This window comes from Lycorma delicatula, chromosome 8 (assembly GCF_047948215.1).
Source record: "Lycorma delicatula isolate Av1 chromosome 8, ASM4794821v1, whole genome shotgun sequence".
In the NCBI taxonomy this organism is placed as follows: Eukaryota; Metazoa; Arthropoda; class Insecta; order Hemiptera; family Fulgoridae; genus Lycorma; species Lycorma delicatula.
Window position 1 is genome coordinate 27722334 of NC_134462.1, and position 12423 is coordinate 27734756.

Sequence of the window (12423 nt, forward strand, 5' to 3'; positions counted from 1 at the left end):
ACATGACAGATTGGTTGGCAGAAGGTTGCAATGAGACACAATGATAGGGGGAGCAAATCCACCTACTAATTGCAGAATCTGGACAACAGTCCCTTGCAGCTGGATCTTTTTTATTGGACAGGTATTGTTTGTTTAATGTCAGTTATATACTAGTTTTGTTTATGAACAGAATTATGGATTGCATTCCAATCCTTACAGATCAATTTGAAACCATTACTTGGGTTGATCTTAAGAGACTTGGTCTTTCTCTTAGCATGATTCCTCTTCAGTCTTTCTTCTGAAGACCTATCGGTACTAGTGCCTTTCGGTCTAGCAGGAATATGCCTGATGGAATCCTACTTATTGGAGAATGCAATGCACTCCCTTCTTCAGAGGGTCACATGTACTAACCCAAAATTGTAAGGTGGATGAAAGGATAGTTGAAGTAAGATTTTGAAGATGGAACAGGATAGGGAAGGCTTAAAATAAATCTTATTTTGATCAGTGTATAAAAGCTGGCAAAGTATTGCATGACTTACCCGGCTATTAATTATGAAAATTAAAAGAGTTAGATTTTTTAGAGGTGGTGAATCAATTTTAAGAACTTCCTAAAAATACTCACTCATACATAGGTTAAACTTAAAAAATTTGCTTAAGTAAAATTTTCTCTAAATCTAATACTCCCTTCAATTGAGGCTAAAATAAGAAAAAAAATTTTTTCTGCTGTTTAGGTCCAGGATCTATAATTAAAAATTATAAATTTAATGTGTAAAATTTATAGCTTTCAGTGTGAAGTATAAACTTTCAAAAAATGTTTTAACCGAAGGAAGATAGAGCAAAAGAGCAAAAACATATGTTTTAATGTAAAAAGATGTAGTTTGATTTATTGAAAAATGATTTTTGGATATTTATACATGCATTTTAGGTAAATAATTTGCTTAATTACCAATATATTAAACACTGTTTCATTTATATTAAAGTACTTCATATATGTGTGACTACAATTCTTATTTTATTGTATGTTTTGTAGGATTCATGTTTCATCACTAAAAAATAAACATAAAAAATAAAATATGAGTACCACAAAACACAGATTACTTTTTTGGGAAACAGGGTTACTTGTGTTGCAACAAAACCATAAAAGTATATAACAATTTGTACCATATTATTCATACAAACTGAACCAGTAATTTCACTAAATTCTACTTTGAGTATATACATTCAACTGTGTTAAAGTAACTTCTATTTTGTGTATGTCCAAGGAACACAATGCTGTATTGATTGATTTATTACATCAGCTTACATGGTAACAATACAATATAAAGTAAATACATATTACACTCTACAGAGATGCTTTCAGCATCTGTGTGTAGTCTGGTAAAAAAAAAAAAAAAAAGGTACAAACTAACACCTACTTATGTTGCTAAAAATAAAGAAACATAATAGTAATAAATAACTAGCAGGTTTACTTTATTCATATGCACATCTTAAATACATTATTAATTTTTGATGTCAGTTTTTCTTTACAGTTTTTAACATTCAGAATTTTCAGTCCGCGGTTTTGGTCAGTAAGCTTGAGGGAATCATGTTAGGTTGGATGTGAAGATTTTGAGGCCTACGTGAAGGTGAAATTTGATATGTATTTTACCGATCCAAATGTCTGCCAAGGCATTTACATCGGTGGCATCCCGACCGAGGCCTGGCTGATGACTGTAAGATGTAATCAGTTAGAACATCTAAAGACGACCTCCGGTAAAGCCCCCTAAGGGCTTGGAATGGAGGGGGTGGTGTGGCGACCGGTAACATCACAAGGTGGGTGTCTTCCCCCTATGGGGTTGGGATGGTAAATAGGTTTTTTTTAACCATTGCTTCAGTGCACCAATTTTTAACCAGTGCATCATTTTTAAAATTTCAAATTCATAGTTGCTTAATCATTTGTCATTCAGTTTAGAATCAAATCTCCTGAATAACTGTTTATTGTTAGGTTCTATTAGGTGATTTTTTTTTTTACATCATCTAGAATTATTAGTACTTTTCAACTCTAATTTTCTGTTACAATTAACAGGACCAAAAATCTGCTTCTTTTAGTGTTCTTAAACTTTTCCTTATTCAAAAAAAGAAGGGAGTTCTCAATTTTACCCATATATACTGTATATTTTTAAATTATTAAAATGCATGCTTTTAGAATTATGGGGCTTTTTGATCCAAAGGATCTTTTGAAGTTAATTTGCAAAACTTTCTTCAGTAAATTCAGTAAAAGTATTGTGGGCATTGTTATTAATGCTACATTTTATGTGTATTTATACAATAATATATTGATCTGTGTTGGGTTTATCTATATATGTTGTTTTTATGTGTCTGTAAAGTTCATATTGTTCAAATGTGTTGAGAGATGTGTAATTTGCAGTTGATGTTTTATTTATGTGTCCTCCTTTCTATAAGACAATTTGTAAAATTTGATTCTGTTGTGCAGGGCCTGCATATTCACAATGTGTTATTTGTACCTGTTAGTGAATGTGCCAGTCAATGTAATCAAGCTTATAACAAAAGTCTACTCAAATATTACAAGAAATTCTGTAACATACTAAAAACTGACATATTACAAACCAAAAATAATTGCTGCCAGGAAGTATTTTAAAATGCATAAGGAAACAGCAGGGAATGTGGACATTAATTGATAAACTGATACGTGATCCCAGAACAGATAGGAAAATATAAATGCTAAAGAGAGAAAAGAGGGATATTGGAACTGGTAAGTTATAAATAATTAACATATTTAATGATCATTTCTTAAATGTTAACTAATGAGCTTTCTGATAAAAGCATAGATCTAGATGAAGAAAAATTCCATGCAATTTATTATTTGATAAAAGTAAACTTTATTTTTTTTGTGTTCTTTTCTCCCACATCTTCATCTGAAATTGAAAATATTGTCAAACCTTTAAAATTGAAAAAAAAGACTGTTTACTGATGGGATTAGAATTGAATCAATTAAGATAATTGAACACATCTCTGAACTCCTACCGTTTATCTATAAGAGCATGCCTAAAGGGGTTTACTCACAGTACCTGAAAAAAATTTTTTATTGTTCCAAAATATTAATCAGGAGGGAGAGATCATCTCAATAACTATAGACTAATTACTCTTCTATCTGTCTTTTCAAAAATGTTAAATCTATTTTGACTAGATCTTTGTTTCGTAAAAAGTAATATTGCACTTTGCCATTAAGTTCTGTCTTCAATGATCTACCATACTAAACTTACACATTTGAATTCACTATTAAAATGAGATGAGTGTAATTTATATTAACTTACTATTATCATTTATCAATTAGATCAGCAGTTCTCAAACTGTGGTATGCAGAGCTTCTCAAGTTGGTATGCAGACACAACAATACAAAAAATATATAATATAAAAAATACAAAAGTCATCTATAATAATACAAAATTATTTGTACAACCGATATTTATTATTATTAATATTTATCACCATGTAATTCAATGTAGGAAACTGTGTTCAACTTATGATTTATGTGTATTATATATTTCAAAGTACCAATTATAAGGAGGATTATTTATTTTGTGATAAGCTTTCAATATGAACTACTGCCAATGAAATATTAAAAAAGCTGGATGACTTCTTTGTAGAAAATGGATTGGATTTGAAGCAGTGCATTAACTTCTATTCTGATGGTTCTCAAGCAATGACAGGAAAATATGAAGCTGTTGCCACCAATGTAAAATCAATTAAGTAAAATTGTACCCTCACTCAGTGCAGTTTCCATGAAGAAACTTTAGCTATAAATCAGAGACCTGAACAATTTAAACATTTTCAGGAGGCCATCAAGGTTTTAAATGTTATTAAACCTCTGGCTTTAAATGTATTCTGAAATGGGCAGTGACCACATTCAGTTATTCCTACACACAGAGTTATTCCTACTTTTGAAGAATATTTTAAATAAGACTATTTTGAATTCCTATAGATACGAAACCCTTTCAATGTGTTTCATAGTAGATTTCCATTCCTGGAAACCTAACAATGAAACAGAATCTTTGATAGAATTATCTTCTGATGGTGGTTTGAAAATTGAATTTATTAAAACATTAGTTGTGTGAATTTTGACTGAAGGTTAAAAATTATAAATTTTCTGCTATGGTGACAGAAAAACATAAATTTCGTAATAAACTGAACCTTGACCCATATTTCCCTTAAAATTAAGTTTAACTGAATCGGATACCTCTTCACTTGTTTTAAGCATGTAGTACCAGCCTTCTCACTGAATTTTTAGTTTTCAAGAATATTGTAATCTATAATATAAATAAATGTATAAGCAACATTTTTTTATTAAGTTAATAAGTTCTTATTTAAATGCATTTGTAATAAAATAAATGTTTTTCTAAAAAGTGATTAACATTTTTATTAAATAAAATTATTGTAAAACACAATTTTTTTATATAAAATAGTTGTACGCTACTGATGTGTAATTCACGTGAGTAGTACATAAAAAAAAGTATGAGAAATGCTATATTAGATGGTTGGTACATCATAGATGTAAATCACATTGGCAAGATCCTGAAAATTCTGTACACGTATAAAAAATGACCACTTTTTAACTCACTCATATCTGCACACAAAGATATAAAATATACCAAATAGACATCAAACCCAAGGCATTTTTTAACCACATTCTGAATTTCAGAATACATCTATCACATTAAAAAAAATCTCATAACATCAGCTAAAGTGAGAACAATAGTATCAGTCATTGAAGGAAGATGGTTGCAACAATGATGGAAAATATTATAATTTTAAATAATTAAAAATCTCATTGAGCATTACAGACTTCTCAAAAAGTTCCTTTTGTATTTGTATTATTTCTCTACATACTATATAAGAAAACTAATTTTAAAAAAACTAATGCTTCTACGGTGGCTTTTTTGGATTAGGAACTTATTTACATTACGGTCGAAAAGTAATAGCAGATTTGAATTGTGTCTGTTCATGTAGTATTTTATGCATTAATATGTTTCATAATACTCAGTTTTGTTAAGGTACAGTGCTTTTTTTTTGCATATGTGTAGAAAATTAAGGTTGTTATCAGTGCCAATGAATCTATATTCTGTGTCTATGAGATGGTCAGCAAATTTACATTCAACTTGAAGGTTAGCCTGTACAGATGTCTTTTAAGTGTTTATAATTTTCATTTGAAAAATAAAAAGAAGCATTCTGTTTGACCTATGTAAAACATTCTGTGGTTAGAACAACTTAGTTTTTTTATTCCGAATCCACCAAGTTCGTGTATTGGTGAACTCATCATCGCAAAAAAGCTGATTTCAAAGTCGAGAGTTTTAAGGTTCAAATCCTAGTAAAGGCAGCTACTGTTATATGGAATTGAATACTAGATTGTAGAAACTGGTGATCTGAAACTGGTAGTTGGGTTTTAATTAACCACACATCTCAGGAATGGCCAACCTGAGACTGTACAAAACTACACTTCATTCATACATATCATCCTATGAAGTAATACCTTACAGTGGTTCCAGAGTCTAAACAGAAAAAAGAAAGTTTATTATTCCAGAAGCATTATGATTGGTAACAGTGCTCTGTGGATGTTTGTTGTTTTGAATGCTCTACTGTACCCATTTTTTTGTTAAATACTCATCCTAATGTGATATCCATTCTTGTTTATTATTTACATTTATTTTATGATGGAGTTTACTAGCAGCTTTTTAAAAAAAGAAAATCACCAGCTGCTGAAGATGATCACAATAATACCCGAAAATATTTTGAAAGAAATTGTTAAAATCACAGTTTTAAATCTTGATTCAGTTTTTTATTTTTTAAGAGTTTATATTTCTAAACTGACATTTTACATATTCCTTTTAATATCTCACTACTGATACTCTCTTAATTTGTTGTGCTCCTGCTCAGCCAATCTTACACTGGTGGGAAAATGAATGCTGCCTCACTTCAGTCATCTCGACTGATATCCGGCTACCAATTTTCTGAATGACTCATTTAGAGCCACCAAAATAATTTTAGGTGCGTCTTGTTTGTCACTTTTTGGTGATAAACAGTTTCCAAAGTTTATGAATTTCTAAAACTTATGAACGTTATTTAAATTTACTTGCAAAAGGAAAATACACTAAAAGGACAACCAGATTGAAAAAGGGAGAGAATGAATTAAAATTGAGAATACAGCTATGAAGGTTTAATATAAATTCATGAAAAAAACAAACATAGTATAAATAAATTTCAATTAAAAATTATGGTGCAGTCTGTGTATATTTACACTTTGTATTAATATGCAAATTCATTTTTTAGAATATTCCTTTTAGTTTATTTTAAAGATCGTAGTAGATTGAAGTATGAGTAAGTGACCTTTACTACCTGCTGACAAAAATTATTACATCACATAAGATTACTAGAAATTCTAATAAAAAAATTTGTTCTTTGTAATTACTTTTTGTTTACCATAATCCATAAATTATATAATAAAATATTAAGTAATTCAAAAAGTTAAATTATTTGTATAGCATTTTAATATTTGTATAGCATGCAACAGAAATTTGACAGGTTGAACATTTTCGTAAATAAACATGTAAATAATTTGTTTACTCTATCACCTGTTAAGGTCACATTATCATTAGAAGTGACTTAAGTATAAACTAATTATAATCAGTTCTCAGGAATAATTTATTGTCTGTTACAAAATTTTGGTGCGAAACTTAGGTTTAATGATAATTTATAGATAACTCATATACTGATACTATAATATATGGATAAATAGGCCTTAGTGGTGTTTTTAGTATTAATTTGAACCTTTCCAGACATGTGTCTATTTTTATTTCATTAATGCACCTGATCAATGAAGAAGTATGGCAATTCATTGCCACTTCTAAAAATATGTTTTCATAAAAAAAAAATAATTTTTCTTCAACTTTCAAACTGCAGTGATTGATTTTCTTTTACATGAAGTAGCTGGAAAAAAATTAATTCTTAGAATTTATAAATATATATATGTATTTATACATAAATATATACTGTGTAGACAACCAACCCCTTGCTCTAAAATCACCATTGGTCGTTTATAGCCATGACTTTTATTACCAACATTTTAATCTGCACAATTTCCCATTTTCATTGCAATCCTGACAACCTATTGACTTCTACATATATATAAAACATATTATACTAATTAAAAAAAAAAATTTAATAGGTTGTCAGAATTTCAAAGATGGGAAATTGTTGTACAAGTTAAAATGTTGGTAATAAACAGCCACTAATGATTTTAGAGCAAGGACCTGAATAAAAATCCTCTAGATTTTTTTAAACTGCAGCAATACAGTTGAATCACTGATAACCTGAAGCAAGCAGTATCTAATTTTAATGATTATTTTATGAATGTCTTTAATCCTTGCTTGATGCAGTTTATATTTTAGATTCTGATAATAAGCATCTTTGTTTTTTCTTTGGTTCCCACTATGAAATATATGAGGCTATTATAGTAATATCAGACAGTAGTTGAATCAGTTACAGACATTTCTTAATTCTTTTACCTTAAATGAATCAATAACCTCTGGGATATATTTCCATATAAATTTGCATTTCCTTTCTTCCTGTCGATATGGTGTCAGAACAGAAAGGGCTATAATACAGAGCTTCTTAAGTCAATAATTTACTCTGCTTCTTTGATCACTGTTAGATTATTTCTGATATTTCTTTGACTTTTCCAAGGTGTTGATTCTATGGTGTGCAATGTTCTTGTAAAGAAGCTAAAGATAAAAGGTGTAAGACCTGAAACAGTACAGATCTTACTTATGCAATAGAACTGCACTTACTTACTTTTCTCATTTAAGAAAGCGGGTATAAATGTTATACCTTATACTGGGATACTCCAGTACATCCATTATTCATTTTACTTTTAATTCTTCCAACCTTATGACTTTAATATGATAAATTATACTCCTGTCTTACTTACACCTATGAAGTTATTTAAGTTGAGGACATAGAGTCCGAATGGTTTTATGTGAACTGGTACCATTGATCTAGTCATCATTATAAGTAACATCTTCTTAAACCACTGGGGTTTATTCACCCAAGTACAATCTCCCAAAGCCCTTCGCACCTCATCATACTGAAAATTAGCACATACATCAACTTATAAAAGTATTACTTGAAATAAATTAAAATTTTACAACTTCTATTTCTTTTATGTGAGAGATCGTTACTTTGAAAATGTTGTTTAAAACACTTATATAGGTAAATATTATATTAGTACACATGAGGCAAACCAGAATAATACATACCACAAATAGGATTAAAGAAAGAACTGTACTATATATATCAAAAACCTACTCCTTCAGAAAGATCTGTACCAATGGAACTTACACATATTTTATTGTTTTGTTTATTCATCAATAAAAAATGGTACTAGTTTTGCACCAAGTTATTGTTTTTAAATTGTATAATCTCATAACTACATAACAGTGAAATAAAACTTCACCTAAATCAGTAACAATATATATTAATAAGTGCAAGGCTAATCTTGAACATAAATACTATCTGATTATAAAATTTAAATTTATCTAACATCAAAATATTACATTTAATTATTTTATAATTAAAAAACATACTTTTGTGAATTTCTCAAAAAAATGATACTGTTGATATTAAGGTATTTATCATAGTAATTCACGACCTTAAAAATGCCCTAATCATATTCCTTGCTCAGTTTTTGAAACCATTTGACAGCTTTTTAAATTTGTAATTGCTACAAACATCACCAAAAATTTCCTTAAAATATTTGGAGCTAAGTCTAGATTGTATAATAAAAGACTAAAAACATCAACTGGATTTTCTCTCTTTTGCAGAAGATGGGTGCATACTTTCTTAAAACAACACAGTACCTCTTCTCACCAATTTTGAATAAAGTAGCACAATTTAAAACTGAAAAAAAATGTTTATAACCAAAACTTTTCAAATATTATGTACTTTAAATATTTACCTGAAATATTTGCTGAAATAAATAAAATTTGGGCAAGTAATTCATGAGAATTCATTTTTCTAAATAAAGGAACAGAGTAGTGTCTACCATAAAAAATTAAAAGTTTTACTGTTGTTATTGAAAATTTTATGTGCTTTTTTTGCTGTTATATTTTTTTTTAGTGCATTCTGAGCAATTAAAAAAATTGAGGATTTCTCAGACAGAATTTATTTCATTGATGCTTAACTTCTGCTAGTTTAAGAATCATTTGATTATTGCATTATGAGCAAACAATTTACACAAATGGAAATGATAGACTTGTTTGAATCAGCTTTACATGAAATTCCACGACGTGAAAAGAGCTAATTGTTAACAATATGTTGGCAAAAGTTCAGTTACATTGATTTCTGTAAATTTTGATTTTACTATATATTAATTTTTGCAATATTTAATTTTATATTTATAATATAATCGTCTGAGTTTCATAAATTGAAGGGCACCTGCAGAAGCCAGACTGATTAAAAAATCAGTAAGTTTTTTACTCTTATGTTTTATAGATAATTTCTGAAGTATTTCATCACAGGATTCACCTTCACTTTAAATTTTTTGTGATCAATACAGCTGAAATCAATGGAAAGCTACAGTTGTATTTTCCATGGGAATGGTTTTCCTTAATACTTTTTTAAAATTAATATGATTGTGTTTTCTTGGGTAAATAGTCCTTGAATTGGATCTTTACATGGGAAATACTTATGAAAAATTCGTCAGAGGATGTAACTTCACAGAAATGAAATATTGGTTGAAATTTAAAGAAAAAAAAAAAAATTAACGGATGGATAGACAAACTAAAAGAATAATTTGAGATTAAAATTTGAGCAAGTTGTATCACAGGAGCAAATTTCAGTTAACTGATAAAAGAGAACATTTGGTAAGAAAGAAATGTTTAGGTGAAAAAAAACATTTGGCAGAAGATGATGGATAACACAAAAATATATTAAAATTTATAAATGATTGAAGAAAGTAAAAAAGAAGATGAAGAAGGCAGGAAATCACATGTAGATTCTTCAGAAATAAAATTAGTGGTGCAGACTGTTATGTAATAAATAATAATTAATATAATAAAAAATTAAGGTGAGAAATAACAAAGTAAAATTGTATGTTGTAGTTAAAACTACAATTCTATGTGGAAGTGGAGAATGATATGTTGTATTTCAGAGAAAACTTTGGAGAAATGAATCTAAATTTTTTACTATGAGAAGGGAAAATGGAATACCATTGTTAGGAAGGCAGAAAGAGTTAACTAAAGGCAAGAATATATAGAAGGGATATATACACAGGAATAAAATTATCAGATGAAGTTCTGAAGGTCAAATTAATGATAGTATTATAAGAGACTATTTTATTATCAGAGTTAGTGCTATTAAAGGCTTTATGAGAAATAAGGCAGATATAATATAAATAATACACCTTATAATATATTTCAGGAATCACTCCTTCAGAGTTATTGTCATGTTAAGAAAAACAGGAAATAACTATGAAGATGATAATATAGTTATTAATTATGTGGTGAATTAATTCAGCAATAAGAATAAAAATATGTACATTAGTGCGATTATTACTAGTTGAAAAGTTGGTTAATAATAATCAATACTTAGATGAGTGAAGATCAAGAATTACCATTAATTTTATTTTATATTTCTTGTTTAGCAAGTGCTTTTTATATTAAGTTTTTATTTATTCATTTTTTGTTGTTTAATAAAGGAGTGTTATTTTACACATAGTAATGTAATTTATCTGTCGTCAGCAATTGATAATAATTACTCACTCCTGTCCAATATGAAGTCATCTAACCTAATTACATCATAGTCTTTTTACTCATGAATAAATTAGTGCTTAAATATTAAATTAATTTTTTGAATTTATTTAGTAGTTTTAATTGCTAAACTAACAAACTTATATCTCATCGTATGATATAGGTATTTTATTTTAAATTACCTCATCAATAAGCTTCTGTCCATTAAAGCAGTACACATACAATAAGAGAATTTCAAATAAAGCTATACAAAAGAATGCAGTTTTGATGAAAGCATTATGTTCCTGGAAATAAAAAGTACATTATTAGTTTGTAATTATGACAACTAAATCAGAAGAAATCTCAGCTAAGTAAGACATTTAGCCATTTATTATTTTTTTTATTAAACTAATTAAGTTTTTTCCTTTTTTTATTGGTTATTCCACCTTGGGACCGGATCTGCTTTAATATGAACTCAGTCCCAAGGGAGAATACGGAGGAATTGTTCATCCCTGCACTTTGTGCAAATGATCTTGACCAACATCATGGACATTACATGCCATTGCCATTCAGTCTGCATCACAGTCCCCACTAAGCATGCAGAATTCTCTGAAGCATGCTTCCCTATTCTTCAGGAACCAAATGAACATGAGCACCATGTGTTGTGTTAACCACCTCCTGCAAAATTCACATTCTGCAGAGGGTCTCTGTGTCTGAGCATATAGGTATGCTTTAAAACACCCATGACTGGTAAGGAGTTGTACGCCAGTTTGTACATCAGTTACCGTATTTGTGGTCCAGCCATCTCTAGAGGTTCAGGACCAGGCTGTAGATACATCTGCCCTTCATCAACTAATCCTATCTCTCCTGTCATCTGCAAAAAAGCAATGTGTCTCTGCAACTGCTTTTCTTGTTCCCCAGTACTTCTTCTCCCTCCTCCAAATGAGGAGATCCAGGTTGCACCCTGGATCTCTGGCCACTATACCGGCAACATCACCCAAGATGATCCTGCACTTGCAGCATACCTGAAAGGAAAAACCTGACAGAATTACATGGGCATATCTTTCTGGTGCGGCTGACCAGACTGGTGCTCTGTACAGCACTTTCCATAGCACCACCTGCAACAAGGTCTTCTGCTTCGATGTGTGTGAACCACGATGTTGGTGCTGTTTTTATCAATTTATACCTCATGGTACTTTAGAGTAGAGGAAGGGTGAACTACCATGGTTCTGACCCTAAATGAAATCAGGATTACTTTATTACTAACCAAGACTAGAACTCTTGGATCTTTTCTGATGAAAGCTGGAATCCGATCTCCTGCAGGCATGAGAAGATAATATTTATCGCCTCGTTCCCAATGTCCATCTCCATCCATTCTGACTTGGCTGTCCTAACAAGTAGCAAGTCATCATAAGTCAGGACTTCTCCTACATGAAGTGTGATGGACTTTGTTTTATCCAATGTTCCACAATGTTGGCCACAGCACTGAACTCTGAGGGACACCAAAACTCATCCTGATCTGGTGGAACTACTCATCGCCAGCCTTACGAAGAGGTAACTGGATAATCCTTTTTAGAAATGTACTGTTGCCACTCTTTTCATTGCCTGGAATAATGTGCTCCTATTACACTGTTGAGCCATTTTAAACATCAAACAGGATCACAGC

At 30.0% G+C, this 12423-nt stretch overlaps 1 protein-coding gene and 1 long non-coding RNA gene across 4 annotated transcripts in view; one reads left to right on the top strand and one right to left on the bottom strand.

Annotated features, from left to right (window-relative positions):
- The window catches only part of LOC142329453 (uncharacterized), a 14771-nt gene continuing 2348 nt past the window's right edge, over positions 1 to 12423 (top strand). The window contains exons 1-2 of the long non-coding RNA XR_012757506.1: positions 1 to 121; positions 2453 to 2731. This is a non-coding gene — a long non-coding RNA (uncharacterized LOC142329453). The remainder of the gene's footprint in view (positions 122 to 2452; positions 2732 to 12423) is intronic.
- The window catches only part of LOC142329452 (odorant receptor 33a-like), a 25573-nt gene continuing 19325 nt past the window's right edge, over positions 6176 to 12423 (bottom strand). For 2 of the 3 annotated variants that reach the window (XM_075374101.1, XM_075374099.1), the window contains exons 3-5: positions 10961 to 11062; positions 7961 to 8116; positions 6176 to 6372 (exon numbers count right to left, since the gene is read on the bottom strand). In XM_075374101.1, coding sequence (XP_075230216.1) covers positions 6319 to 6372; positions 7961 to 8116; positions 10961 to 11062 — 312 coding nt within the window. In that variant the 3' untranslated portion in view covers positions 6176 to 6318. The remainder of the gene's footprint in view (positions 6373 to 7960; positions 8117 to 10960; positions 11063 to 12423) is intronic. The other variant, XM_075374100.1, reaches the window with a different exon arrangement.